Source organism: Taudactylus pleione, unplaced genomic scaffold, assembly GCF_031769625.1.
Source record: "Taudactylus pleione unplaced genomic scaffold, aTauple2 ptg000462l, whole genome shotgun sequence".
NCBI classification, from domain to species: domain Eukaryota; kingdom Metazoa; phylum Chordata; class Amphibia; order Anura; family Myobatrachidae; genus Taudactylus; species Taudactylus pleione.
Window position 1 is genome coordinate 2,300,183 of NW_028284864.1, and position 14,775 is coordinate 2,314,957.

At 47.3% G+C, this 14,775-nt stretch overlaps 1 protein-coding gene across 1 annotated transcript in view; it reads right to left on the reverse strand.

Moving 5' to 3' along the window:
* The window catches only part of LOC148504686 (uncharacterized), a 71,867-nt gene that overhangs the window by 14,308 nt on the left and 42,784 nt on the right, over positions 1–14,775 (reverse strand). The window contains 4 exon segments of the mRNA XM_088448616.1: positions 5,285–5,679; positions 8,353–8,528; positions 10,857–10,909; positions 14,325–14,483. Of these exon segments, the coding sequence (XP_088304742.1) occupies positions 5,285–5,679; positions 8,353–8,528; positions 10,857–10,909; positions 14,325–14,483 (783 nt within the window).

Genomic DNA, 14,775 nt, shown 5'->3' on the forward strand with positions numbered 1-14,775 from the left:
GACCCTACCGCAATTGTCTCGTCGCAAGCGCGATGGTCTTGACCATCGCGACCATCTATTTGGCCGCTCGCATAAGCTGTGGGTGGCCACCCACAGCTATGCAAGCGGCCGGGAGGCCGCTCAAATTTTAGGTAGGACGGTCCTGATTCAGAGCGAGCGCTCTTGTCAGAGCGTCCGGCTCTGAATCAGGCCCACAGTTCAAACCCAGCCCCAATCAATATTCCCTATTCTTGCATCTGCCCCTTTAAATCTCATGCAGAGCGGCGCGCGCGCTCCTATGGAAGCCGCGGCCACCTGCACACAGCCTCCAGGGGAAGGAGGAGAACAGCTGACAGCGGGCGCCGGGGATCTTCCGTACGCTGTCCCACGCCACCCCGGACCCCAGCGTCGCCGGACCAGGTAAGAGAAACCTGGATTCGGCTGCGCTGTGGCAGCTATATTACTACCAACACTTGTTACCAGTCTCCTGCATCGTTATACCATACTGCAAGGATTCTGTAATCTGTTCAAGGCCGTGTGTTCTTTACACAACTCCAACATCAGTTCCAGACTGTGCGCTACATACAGAAAGTGTCAGCATCCCGCTTCAGGCTGTGCGCTACATACAGAAAGTGTCAGCATCCCGCTTCAGGCTGTGCTCTACATACAGAAAGTGTCAGCATCCCGCTTCAGGCTGTGCTCTACATACAGAAAGTGTCAGCATCCCGCTTCAGGCTGTGCTCTACATACAGAAAGTGTCAGCATCCCGCTTCAGGCTGTGCTCTACATACAGAAAGTGTCAGCATCCCGCTTCAGACTGTGCGCTACATACAGAAAGTGTCAGCATCCCGCTTCAGGCTGTGCGCTACATACAGAAAGTGTCAGCATCCCGCTTCAGACTGTGCGCTACATACAGAAAGTGTCAGCATCCCGCTTCAGACTGTGCGCTACATACAGAAAGTGTCAGCATCCCGCTTCAGGCTGTGCGCTACATACAGAAAGTGTCAGCATCCCGCTTCAGGCTGTGCGCTACATACAGAAAGTGTCAGCATCCCACTTCGGGCTGTGCGCTACATACAGAAAGTGTCAGCATCCCGCTTCAGGCTGTGCGCTACATACAGAAAGTGTCAGCATCCCGCTTCAGGCTGTGCGCTACATACAGAAAGTGTCAGCATCCCGCTTCAGGATGTGCGCTACATACAGAAAGTGTCAGCATCCCGCTTCAGGCTGTGCGCTACATACAGAAAGTGTCAGCATCCCGCTTCAGGCTGTGCGCTACATACAGAAAGTGTCAGCATCACGCTTCAGACTGTGCGCTACATACAAAAAGTGTCAGCATCCCGCTTCAGACTGTGCGCTACATACAGAAAGTGTCAGCATCCCGCTTCAGGCTGTGCGCTACATACAGAAAGTGTCAGCATCCCGCTTCAGGCTGTGCGCTACATACAGAAAGTGTCAGCATCCCGCTTCAGGCTGTGCGCTACATACAGAAAGTGTCAGCATCCCGCTTCAGGCTGTGCGCTACATACAGAAAGTGTCAGCATCCCGCTTCAGACTGTGCGCTACATACAGAAAGTGTCAGCATCCCGCTTCAGGCTGTACGCTACATACAGAAAGTGTCAGCATCCCGCTTCAGGCTGTGCACTACATACAGAAAGTGTCAGCATCCCACTTCAGGCTGTGCACTACATACAGAAAGTGTCAGCATCCCGCTTCAGACTGTGCGCTACATACAGATAGTGTCAGCATCCCGCTTCAGGCTGTGCTCTACATACAGAAAGTGTCAGCATCCCGCTTCAGGCTGTGCGCTACATACAGAAAGTGTCAGCATCCCGCTTCAGACTGTGCGCTACATACAGAAAGTGTCAGCATCCCGCTTCAGACTGTGCGCTACATACAGAAAGTGTCAGCATCCCGCTTCAGGCTGTGCGCTACATACAGAAAGTGTCAGCATCCCGCTTCAGGCTGTGCGCTACATACAGAAAGTGTCAGCATCCCGCTTCGGGCTGTGCGCTACATACAGAAAGTGTCAGCATCCCGCTTCAGGCTGTGCGCTACATACAGAAAGTGTCAGCATCCCGCTTCAGGCTGTGCGCTACATACAGAAAGTGTCAGCATCCCGCTTCAGGATGTGCGCTACATACAGAAAGTGTCAGCATCCCGCTTCAGGCTGTGCGCTACATACAGAAAGTGTCAGCATCCCGCTTCAGGCTGTGCGCTACATACAGAAAGTGTCAGCATCACGCTTCAGACTGTGCGCTACATACAAAAAGTGTCAGCATCCCGCTTTAGACTGTGCGCTACATACAGAAAGTGTCAGCATCCCGCTTCAGGCTGTGCGCTACATACAGAAAGTGTCAGCATCCCGCTTCAGGCTGTGCGCTACATACAGAAAGTGTCAGCATCCCGCTTCAGGCTGTGCGCTACATACAGAAAGTGTCAGCATCCCGCTTCAGGCTGTGCGCTACATACAGAAAGTGTCAGCATCCCGCTTCAGACTGTGCGCTACATACAGAAAGTGTCAGCATCCCGCTTCAGGCTGTACGCTACATACAGAAAGTGTCAGCATCCCGCTTCAGGCTGTGCACTACATACAGAAAGTGTCAGCATCCCACTTCAGGCTGTGCACTACATACAGAAAGTGTCAGCATCCCGCTTCAGACTGTGCGCTACATACAGATAGTGTCAGCATCCCGCTTCAGGCTGTGCTCTACATACAGAAAGTGTCAGCATCCCGCTTCAGGCTGTGCGCTACATACAGAAAGTGTCAGCATCCCGCTTCAGACTGTGCGCTACATACAGAAAGTGTCAGCATCCCGCTTCAGACTGTGCGCTACATACAGAAAGTGTCAGCATCCCGCTTCAGGCTGTGCGCTACATACAGAAAGTGTCAGCATCCCGCTTCAGGCTGTGCGCTACATACAGAAAGTGTCAGCATCCCACTTCGGGCTGTGCGCTACATACAGAAAGTGTCAGCATCCCGCTTCAGGCTGTGCGCTACATACAGAAAGTGTCAGCATCCCGCTTCAGGCTGTGCGCTACATACAGAAAGTGTCAGCATCCCCTTCAGGATGTGCGCTACATACAGAAAGTGTCAGCATCCCGCTTCAGGCTGTGCGCTACATACAGAAAGTGTCAGCATCCCGCTTCAGGCTGTGCGCTACATACAGAAAGTGTCAGCATCACGCTTCAGACTGTGCGCTACATACAAAAAGTGTCAGCATCCCGCTTTAGACTGTGCGCTACATACAGAAAGTGTCAGCATCCCGCTTCAGGCTGTGCGCTACATACAGAAAGTGTCAGCATCCCGCTTCAGGCTGTGCGCTACATACAGAAAGTGTCAGCATCCCGCTTCAGGCTGTGCGCTACATACAGAAAGTGTCAGCATCCCGCTTCAGGCTGTGCGCTACATACAGAAAGTGTCAGCATCCCGCTTCAGACTGTGCGCTACATACAGAAAGTGTCAGCATCCCGCTTCAGGCTGTACGCTACATACAGAAAGTGTCAGCATCCCGCTTCAGGCTGTGCACTACATACAGAAAGTGTCAGCATCCCACTTCAGGCTGTGCACTACATACAGAAAGTGTCAGCATCCCGCTTCAGACTGTGCGCTACATACAGATAGTGTCAGCATCCCGCTTCAGGCTGTGCTCTACATACAGAAAGTGTCAGCATCCCACTTCAGGCTGTGCACTACATACAGAAAGTGTCAGCATCCCGCTTCAGGCTGTGCGCTACATACAGAAAGTGTCAGCATCCCACTTCAGGCTGTGCACTACATACAGAAAGTGTCAGCATCCCGCTCCAGGCTGTGCTCTACATACAGATAGTGTCAGCATCCCACTTCAGGCTGTGCGCTACACGCATTTGTCAGGCTGTGTAAATTCAAGCTTACCTCAGCCTGGCCATACAACTTGCGCAGACCCTGGCCTCTAACCTCCCGGAAACTGGGATGCCACGCCCCTGGTCCGCCCAGCAAACACCGCAGCATGTCAATCATGCTGCAGCTACGGGGGGACTATGAGCAAGATTGCAGAACCCATTCTCACATGCACAGAACAGGTCCTGCGCAGCCCACTAAACATCGGAGATGTACACTAACCATCGGTTAGCATAAACATATCTGAATCATGCCCTAAGTTCCAGACTGGGCACTACATACAGTACATCCATTGCCAGCATTTGCTCCTAGCGGTGCTCTATACACCACACACTATTACAGCTATTCCAGTCAAGGGCCAGGTGTAACAATATCTGTCTCTACCTATGTATAGTCCTTGCTAAATACCCTTTACCTGCCTTCTGGTGTATCAGTGCCTGCTATATTACCAGCCTGATCCTGTCTATTGTATCTTTTTGTGTATCAAGCATTCATGTTCCAGTTCTCTGCTCTCCAGGTTGCAAGTAGACTCAATAAGCTGCTCCGCATTCTGGGCCTGATTCAGAGCCGGACGCTATTTGCGGCCGCTCGTTCAGAAAAAGGGGCTGGCTATTTAAATTAAGCGCTCGCTCTTTGCGTTCTGTGGACGCCTCTATGTCTGAACGAGCGAACGAAACATGCGCTCACTATTTTGGAAAAAACGCCCCCTGGCCGCTTGCATCATACGTCATCTCCGCTATTTATTAGATTAATCGAGTACATCGAAAGGCATCTGAACTGCTCGCAGTGCTTGTGGTTGGATTTTAATACCGCAATCATGCGAGCAGTTCAGGCTAAAAAACAACCAAGTGACGTGGTCGATGACGCTGCTTTGTTAATTATGCACGCCCTTAAAACGCTCGTTTTGACCGTTTGGCACGCCTGCGTTCGGATCTCCACTCCCCGTTTTCAAGCACCTTCCCCTGTTACCACCCACAAACGCCCCATCCTGTCACTCAAAATAGCAGGCATTCGCTATTTTGCGAGCACACGATTTTCGACCGCACTGACTGGTTCGCGCATGCGTACTAAAAACCATACACATGCGCAGATGTGCGAACATCGCTCAGAGCGAACGAGCGGCCGCTTACGAGCGGCCGCTTACGAGCGGCTCTGAATCAGGCCCTCTGCCTCTAATCACTACTCTCTGCATGATGAGGAGCTACATGAAGCCGACTAGCTTCACACTGTCTCCTAAAACTGAAGCCAACCTTAGAGTACCTGAACCGGGTCAACAAAGCCACAGTGACCTGACGGTCCCCAGGTTATAAATAATATTAATGCAAAAAAATTAGTAAGCAAAAAAAAAAAAAAAGAAAGAAAAGCAACCAAAAACAAAAGGAAGTAAAATATTAGGAAACAATGATAACTGAATAATACATTTACCCGTTTTGGATGATATCATAGAACACAGGATCATTGGGATTATCGTGCGGCGTGGCCTTGCAGGACTCCACAAATAACTGGACGTTGGGCACGGTAGAATCCACTTGAATCTCCATGTAGAGTAGATCCCTCAGTATAACCTCCAGTGGATACTGTGTCTCCAGCTCTACATACTGGTCATCTGTATAGAGCTGGAACTTGTAGGTGAAATTGCCAAACCCGGCCTCAGCGAACACATAGTCTGATTTGTGGCCACGGAACGAAGCAGCTAACCTGTTCTTTTTTGGGAAGGAGCAGTTGAAGGGGATTGAAATCCCATGTTTCCTTGTGATGACACTAGAGGTGTTGCCGAAGGAGGTGACCTGGTTTTTGAATACAATATCATGTTCTGTTTCCTAGGAGATAATGAAAAACAAAGGAAGAACATGTTTAACTGTTACATATATAGACTATCAGTCTTGTAATCTTCACTCGGGACAGAGCATTTTATTTTAAGCTCAGTTTATGCATTAAGGGCCTAATTCAGACCCGCTCGCGAGCGTAGGACGCTCGCAAGCGGGTCGATGGTACCCTAATGCGCACGACGGAGGGAGCTCCGTCGTGCGCATGCGCGATACCTGCATAGCGACAGCCAAGCTGTCGTTATGGGTCTCGCACCAAAGGGGGCGTGCTGTCGATGGTGAATGACAGTACGCCCCCTTTGGTGGGCGTGCCGGGGGCGTGGCTGCCAGACAGAGGCGTTCCCATGGGAACGCCTACCGTCTGGGTCCGGCCCCACTGGCATCACTAGTGGTGTCAGTGGGAGTGATTTTGGCTCTGACAGAGCCAAAATCACTCCTGGGCTTGCGGCCACGAGACCCTACCGCAGGGTCTCGTCGCAAGCCCGATGGTCGCGATGGTCTTGACCATCACGACCATCATCATGGACGCTCGCTATAGCTGTGGGTGGTAACCCACAGCTATGCGAGCGTCCAAGAGGCCGCTCCAAGTTGAGGTAGGACGACCCTGATTCAGAGCGAGCGCTCTGGTCAGAGCGTCCGGCTCTGAATCAGGCCCTAAGTTTTCTCTCCCAGGAAGGCTTGTAGGGGATAACAGAAGAGGAAGCTACAAGTGAGAATGATAATAAACAGGAAATTGACAGGCCCAAACAGTGCCCCCTGCCCTGCAGGTGCCCTGTGCCATGGCACTGGTCGCACCACCCTAATTACGGCCCTGAATGGGACAGTAGCCCTGGCAGCACTCCGGGCACATAGCAGGGATAGGCTCCTCTCGGGAGCCCCTGTCCTTGCGAGAGCCAGTTGATACATTCCGGCGCTATGATCATATCTTGCAATGTGATCATGGGCGGCAATGTCATGCCCAACTCACATTGCAATGCAATCATTAATAATTGGGCCCCCAGGAGAGCTGTGTGGTATAAAGCAAGCCCTCTCCCAGGCAGTGTTTCTTCATACAGTCAGGGGGCGATTCAAATGTTTTTTAGGTCGTGATAATTAATGAGCACCCAGTTTGCTATTCAATTGTTATGGGCGCTTAATTATCGCCCGCTTCACCGCCTTTGAGACGAGCCTTAGCCGTGTAAAACGTCTAAACCCATCTAAAATTCTACCCAGGAGGTTTCAAACAAATTTCTGCTCGCACCCTCCTGAGTGCGTGCAGAATTGCCGGTGGCTATCGCGCCCTGAGAGAGCAGCAATTGAATTCCTCTGTCGGGCGTCATAAAAAAAAAGCAGCCAGCAGAACATTTGAATCAGCTCCTCAGACTGCACAGCATGAAAGCTGTGAGGTAAAAAGAAAGCTCTCTCCCAGGCAGGCTTCTGCAGACTGCACAGTAGGTCAGTGATGTATCCAGGGGGATTGTGAAGTGGTCAGGGCAATTGCCCCCCTGTAACACTTCCATCCTGCCTACAGCTGCCTGGGTGGCTCTAGCTAGAGAGCACAGGTGTGCGGCATATCAGGGAAGGGAGAGAGCAATGACAGGTGCTCAGCGGCAGCTGCCTCTCTCCCCTGCCCAGCACACAGCAGCAGCAGTCTCTGCTCTCTCCCAGTCCTGATGTGCCTCACACCTAGAGCCGCCTGCACAGCAAATCTGTGAGTAATAAAGGAAATTTCCATAAATATGGCTGACTTTGCTTTAGGCATTAATGTAATTATGTTGACTGCACTACAATAAAAGAGGTTCCTCTTTAAAGTCACAAAATGCTTCCCAACATAGCTAAAAAAAATCGTGTGCACCAAATCTACAGTATACAAAAGCAGATGGCAATGCCCCATGTGGGTCATCAGAGCCGTAACTAGACTTTTTGGTGCCCTGTGCCCGCAGAGCATTGGCGCCCCCCTCATTTCTCAAAGGGACATAATGCACCCAAAAAAGGGGAATGGCCTCATGGGGAAGGGCCAAGGAAGAGATAGGGGAGGCAGAAATTTGACAGGCCCAAACAGAGCCCCCTGACCTGTGGTACCCTGTGTGATGACACCGGCCGCACTACCCTAGCTACGGCCCTGTGGGTCATGGTCACATCACATTGGAGGAATGTCATGGCCCCCCCCACCTGTGGCACCTATGCCCCAGTTCTAAAACCGATACAGTGATACAGGGTGGCCCAGCTATTAGTAGATGTTCTGCAGAGCAAAGAGGTTATGACCTCAGAAGCACCTCATATTTCCCAGGACTTTCCCTAAACGTGTAGTGATATGGTTAGGTCTAGAACAAGGTGGTGTACTGGACCTCTGACGTCGCAGCCACATGACCCGCGACAAAAGGGGGAGGGGTAAGGTTCAGAAAGGGGGGCCAAAAGTGTCCCCTCATGGGCTCACTTCGCTCTGCACACTTCAGGCAGGTTTATATCCCCCCTCTATGCCCACGTGGATAGTAACATGGGGGGACGGTCCGGCTCTGCTGTAGCGGTCATGTGGTTGTGACGTCAGAGGTCCTTTCTCCAATTTGGATATAGCAACAACCATAGTTGATATGGACTGGTTATAGCAAACGAAGGAGGTTATAGTGCATTGGTATTTTATATTGTACTTTAAGCATGGTGACTGGCAGAAGTCTTTCACGTTAGTACCTCGATCTCTGTTCCGCAGGAGCTGTATCCAACACTTGCTATGAGGTGGGTGCTGTTTGAGGTAACCAGACACAGAGGGTCATTCAGGCGGAACTTGTTTTCATAAAATTCATTATCAGGTGATTCTTCAATGATTAAAGTCATGGTGTTCTCTTGGCAAGTCAAGACGGTGTTTACTGGACATGGAGGCGAAAGTGTTAACAAGTAATGCTTTCTGAGTATCCTAACGCTGACGTGCTATAAATAACTAACAGGTGCTAACAGTGGAGCAGCTATACTTTGGTTAATGGGGGGATGTGTATCAAACCTTGGAGAGCGATAAAGTGTCAACCAATCAGCTTCTAACTGCCGTTTTACAGGCTGTTTGATGACTGTTAGGAGCTGATTGGTTGGTACTTTATATCTCTCCACTTTATCTCTCTCCAAGTCGGATATTTACAAAGCAACCAGATTGTAGCTATTATCTTCTAGAATGTTCTAGATAAATAATAGAGCGGAATCTGATTGGTTGCTATGGGCAACAGCTCCACTTCTATAACCCCGCACTTGATACATCCAGCCCATTTATTATGTACAATATTTGGGGGAGATGTATCAAATCTTGGACAGAGATTAAGTGGATCAGTTACCCAAAGCAACCAATCAGCTTCTAACTGTCATTTCAAAGACTGTGCTGAATAAATGACAGTTAGACATTGATTGGCTGCCTTAGGCAACTTGTACACTTTATCTCTCTCCAATACTACAGTATAATCAGGGGCTCAGTATCATCTTGTGAACACGGGACTGACTTTTACATTGGATTTTAATATATTGGAGAACAGCAAATGTTTTTTTGCAATTATCAAGTTGCATGAAATAGTTTTACTCATATTCATTGATGTTTATGTTTGTGTATTATGTTCTTCCTTTTAATATTTCATTTATATATAAAACATATATTTTTTTTTTATCAACCAGCATTGTCGTTTATACATCACATGAGTTACAGCTAATATTATACACTTGTTTGCTTATCTATTCACTATTTGGCTGTGTGCATACATACATTATCAGTTACGTCAAAAACGGTACTAAACACTTTCCTCATATTTACACCACTGCGTTATTTATCACTGAGCCCCACCTGTAGTCAGGGCCGGCTCCAGGGGTTTCGGAGCACCCTGTGCCGGCTCTCTGTAGTGTGCCCCTACATCGCGTGTGGCTGTGCCGCGTGCGACCAAAATGGGTCTGTGGCCAAATTACCATAGGCAGCGCCTCCTACGTGACATTATTTGGAGGCGTGCCATGCAACAATGTCAGGCTGGGGGGGAGCCTCACTAGCTGGGCTTCCCCCAGCCCTCTCCTGTCACTGAATGGATGCTGGGCATACGCGTGCAGCATTCATTCAGACTCTGGGGTCCTGCACAGCTGCAGCGGTGGGGGTCCTCAACTTCCCGATTTGGCCACCCGGGGGCCACTTCGGCCCACGGGTGGAACAGCGGGACATTCCTGTCCTGCTGAAATCGTGATGTTGGGGAGGGGTGCGCCCTCTATGGGTGGCTGCCCTGTTCGACCGCACTGGTCGAACACCCCTAGAGCCGGCCCTGCTTGTAGTAATCACCACAGGTGTGACGCAAGGAATATTACCATGTGGCAAGTAGTATGGAGGGGGTGGGGTTGAATTACGCGAAAACGCTTTGGGGCCTAATTACATAGGAGCCCGTCCCGTCCCCAGAAATGACCAGCTACGTTTCATCTCCGGGCTTCTCCCGGAGAGATTTACAAAGTTGGCAAATATGGGTAAATGACAAAATTTATGTAAAATATTGTCTGTTCTGCTACAGGAGATTACCCATCAGGGCCGTAACTAGGGTAGTGTGACCAGTGCCATGGCACCGCAGGGCAAGGGGCGCTGTGTGGGCCTGTCAATTTTTCAGTTTATTATCATTCTCACTTGTAGCTTCCTCTTCTTTTATCCCCAGCATCTCGTTGCCTCCCCTATCTCTTCTCTGGCCCTTCCCCATGAGGCCATGGCCCTTTTTCAGGTGCACTATCTTATGTCCCTATTTAAAAAATGGGGGGGCACCAATGCTATCTCTGGAAAAGGGCACCAAAAGTCTAGTTACGGCTCTGGTACCCATTATTGCTCTGATTGTATTCAGCCGATGGTTGATAAGTGTAAAGCCCTGAGGCGTCCTCTCCTCCCACATTGACTTATTACTACTGTGGTGAAATTCAGATTTTGAATGCAGTGGTTTTCTCTGCAATACAATTTAATGTGTTACTAGCCAGATCATAGATCATAGCTGCATAGTCCAGAGCGGATTGTGTAATCTTGAGAGGTATTTCCCACCATTCACCTGCCCTTACATGCTGCTGCCCTTCATCATTCCTGGCTTCCAGGACAATATGATAAATTATAGAGTAAAGTACAGAACTTTATGAGTGAATATGTATTTCATAATGCTAATTCAATGGTTTAACGCCTAATTTATTGAGGTGGGAGGTATTACAGAACATACCTAATCTGCTGGGTCCAACCACTACAATGACACATCGCATTTCTGATTGGTACCTATAAAGATATCACACACAATGTTATGCAACAAACAGATTGTGTTTCGTAAATGATGGAAGACAACGCTGATTTATTTTTTTTATAAAAAGATTTATTACATTGTCCCTGGGTACAAAATATAAGGAAGAAAAGAGCAAGAAGAGAAAAACTCTGTGATGTGAGCACTCTTGAAAATATGAAGAATAGATTAAAATATAACTTTTAATATATGGTCTTCAAATAAAATAAATAGTACCTGCAACTACATACGGCATATCAGTGATGGCAAAAATAAGACAAACTAAACGTCACAAATACAGCACATAGACAAACGCACATACAACAGTGAAGATGCTGATATGAGGGTATATACTAATAGATAAAATAGCCTCCTACAGCTCAATATAAATCACAAAAATAGAATAATATTGAATGGCATATGGCAAAATATAAAAAACATAAACTCTATATCAGAAACCTCAATTGTATCATACATACAAAGCAAGTTGGTATTTATAACTTGAAGCAACACACACTTATTTGAATTACCTCAGAAGAAGAAGTAACAGATAATAAAGGAAAATTAAGTTGCTACTGACAACTCTACTGCACACCTCAACTCAGCTGTTTCCCTCGTGAACAAGCCTGTGGGGAAACGCGCGTCGGCAGGACGGGTGCCCGGGGCTGCGCAGTACGGGACACCCCAGCACCCAGTTGGTATCCGTGTTTTTTTCCCTTCTCCATACTTATGTGGTTTATGTTATGGTAGGTGACTTTCTCTCCCTTTAAGTGAGTGCACTGGATATTATTGTGTTCATACCATGTGATTATATGTGTGCATTTGCGGCTCACACCTGCACTTTACTAATTGAGGAATGCATATCCATGCATGGAACAACGTGTTCACTGCATATTGTGATTTTTATTTCTCTACTATATGACTGAATGAGTGCACCCATATTGCGATTTATACTTGCACATTAGTAATTGGAGAAAGCAGACCTATACATGGTGATACACATACATGTGCATTACTATATATATATTTTTCCGCCATATGACTGAATGTGTACATTTATTCTGTGGCTCATGCCCATATATCAGTAATGCTTTACATGGATAAACATGCACACTGTGGGAGATTATACCTTTCTACCATAAGACTGAATGTCAGCATCTACTTTGCGGTTTATTCCTACACATCTGTAACTGATTAATGCAGATTTATGCATGGGAAAGCACGAGGCAACATACATGCCTTTATAAGCACTTTATTATCTCTTTTTTTTACCTCATATATGAGACTTAATATTAATATGTGTATATGTTTGAGGCATATCAATGTTTACCTAGTAGTAGCATTTATTTTTTAGGTCATTTATCTGAAAAAAACACATTTTTTAGACCACCTGGTACAGTATGTGCCGCACTTAATTAAGCTAACCAATAGCCTGTGCTAATTTCTTATATTTGTTTGTAAGAACTGGACTACTTCGTGTACATGTGTATTTATGAAGCCACACTTTTTTACCAGACAGTTCAGTCTATTACTCCTTATTGATTAGATACAACCTCAGGTTAATACTTCTCTCATCAGGTGTCCTATGCTGTAAGTATGACACCTGAAAGCAGAAAGGAACACCTGAGCAACGTACCACTCATATCTTTTTTTCAAAGGGTTTAACCATCCTCCTCTATGTCACACTTCTCACCAATGGCCATCGGACCAAGTGGGCTGTGGTAGAACTAGGAGCATCGGTCCTCCTCCCCCACTTTCCTATATTTCTATCTTCTAGTTTTTTTTGTGTTCAGATTACTGGAGCTCCACCATATTGTACGTCTATCTAGGTTCCCTGTGTTAGTCTATTACTTTTCTATTTCTCTGAATGATTGATTACTAACTCAGGTGATTGGCCCTCCTTGGTGCGTCCTATACGAGAGCAAGACGCTCAGAGGTAGGGATGCAATCCGGAGCAACGTACCAATCACTCTGTTGTTTCAAAGGGATATTGCATGCAGACAGCTCTCCGGTTTTTCCCATAGATGACCCTTTGGCCAGGTGGGATACAGTAGAGTTCTCAGTAACAACTTAAATTTCCTTTATTATCTGTTACATGCGCAATGCACCTGGCAGGAGTCAAAGAGAGAAGAGGACAGAGCCGGCCGGGCTACAGCACAGGCACCCCCCCCCCCCCCGCCAGGAAGAGGTAGAAGCCGCCGCTAGTACTTACATTCCTGTTTTAATTTATTGAGGATTAGCAGCAATGTCACAGTATTATATTTTATGCAACACACATTAAAAAAGCTACTTTACTTGGGGTGTTTCAATACATGCACTTACCAGAATAATTTCCTGCAACGTGTCACGCTGTCCAGTTTTGGGATTGTGGTCTTTAATTAAAAAATCTACTGTAGCTGCCATCTTTGCCTGGTGCCTGGAGTGTGGCTCCACTCCTGCCAAATGGTTCAATTTCCTCCACATGGACATCAGAGCTTGGTTATACATTAGGCACTGTTGTTGGCCTGTGCCTATGAGCAGTTGGGGATTTTACCTAGAGGCTGCAGAACCCCCCCCCCAGCAAAGTCCTCCACTTCAGTGAGCCAGTGCAGTCCGTGACTACACTGTGACTGGAGGTGGCTTCCTATTCGAAGCGCCTCTTGCCAGTCACGCACAGGCAGCCCCAGGGGGAGGTGTCTCCTCCCCCTGGGACTGCCAGTGTGGGCTGCGATAACCAGAGAGTGGCTTCCGGTGGGAACTCCTGTTAGTCTTCCCATATTTTTTAAAGCGGCAAATGTTATAGGCAAAACCGGCTTGGTTTTGCATTTAAAATGATTGCCGCGTTAAAAATACAGGAAGTCTCACAGGATTCCGACAGCAGCTGTAGCTCGCAACCTATTACATAAGCCCCCTGGTCTGAATGTCGACACTGAACACATCGACATTCACAATGTCGACAACAACACAATGTTGAAATAACGTAATGTTGACATTATGAATAATGACACAATATCGACACCTGCTTTTTGACGCTTTTAGGGTTAGGCTGCGGTTAGGGTTACATTTATGGTTAGTTAAGACCCCTATGGGAACTCGCATGGTCAATACGCTCAATATCAATATTTTGGCAATGTCAACATTGTGAATGTCTAAACATTGTATAATTGTGGATGTGAAAGTCGACATTCAGACCATGTCACCATCTAATGTCGACATTCTGAACATCGACTTTTCATCTCACACCGATAAGGGTTACGTAACTATAGATCCAGTGATGCGAATCTGCCCTGATGGACAGGTAAATAACTGCTTCTTAGTTAGGCTGTACCGTAAGTTGAGACGTAGCGTAATAAACAGACGTTGTGGCAATGCTGAGTCTGGTAAAGAAATGTCACAGAATAAACACATTTAATGAGATGTCACCGTAGTACTGACCCGTTGGAGGTTTCTGCCACAAAACAGAAAGGTACATGGTCTCCAAGGTCATTTTCTCCTGGTGTCCATTCTACCGTCATACTCCTCGTGTTGGATCGAGATTTGGCGGTCAACAGTTTGGTTATGCCAGCGGGACCGCTCACTTTGAAATCTGTTATGCTATAAAAAAATAGATAAAAATAAACAATAATAGTGAAATTCCACAACAGACTGCTATCTCCGAACCCGCTCATCGTTTTGTGACTGCTGGTAGCCAGAATTTTGGACTCGGAGTTCCACTCTAAGGACAGAGAAGAAATGTGCAGTCTACCATAGTACATAAAGTCGTTTTATATGCAAACTAGGCAATTAAATTTAACATAATAAACAGCACATAAAAACTAAAAAAAATTTACCATAAGTAAAATGTATTTTTTCATTAACTCTCCTATTATGAAATTGATGCATGACA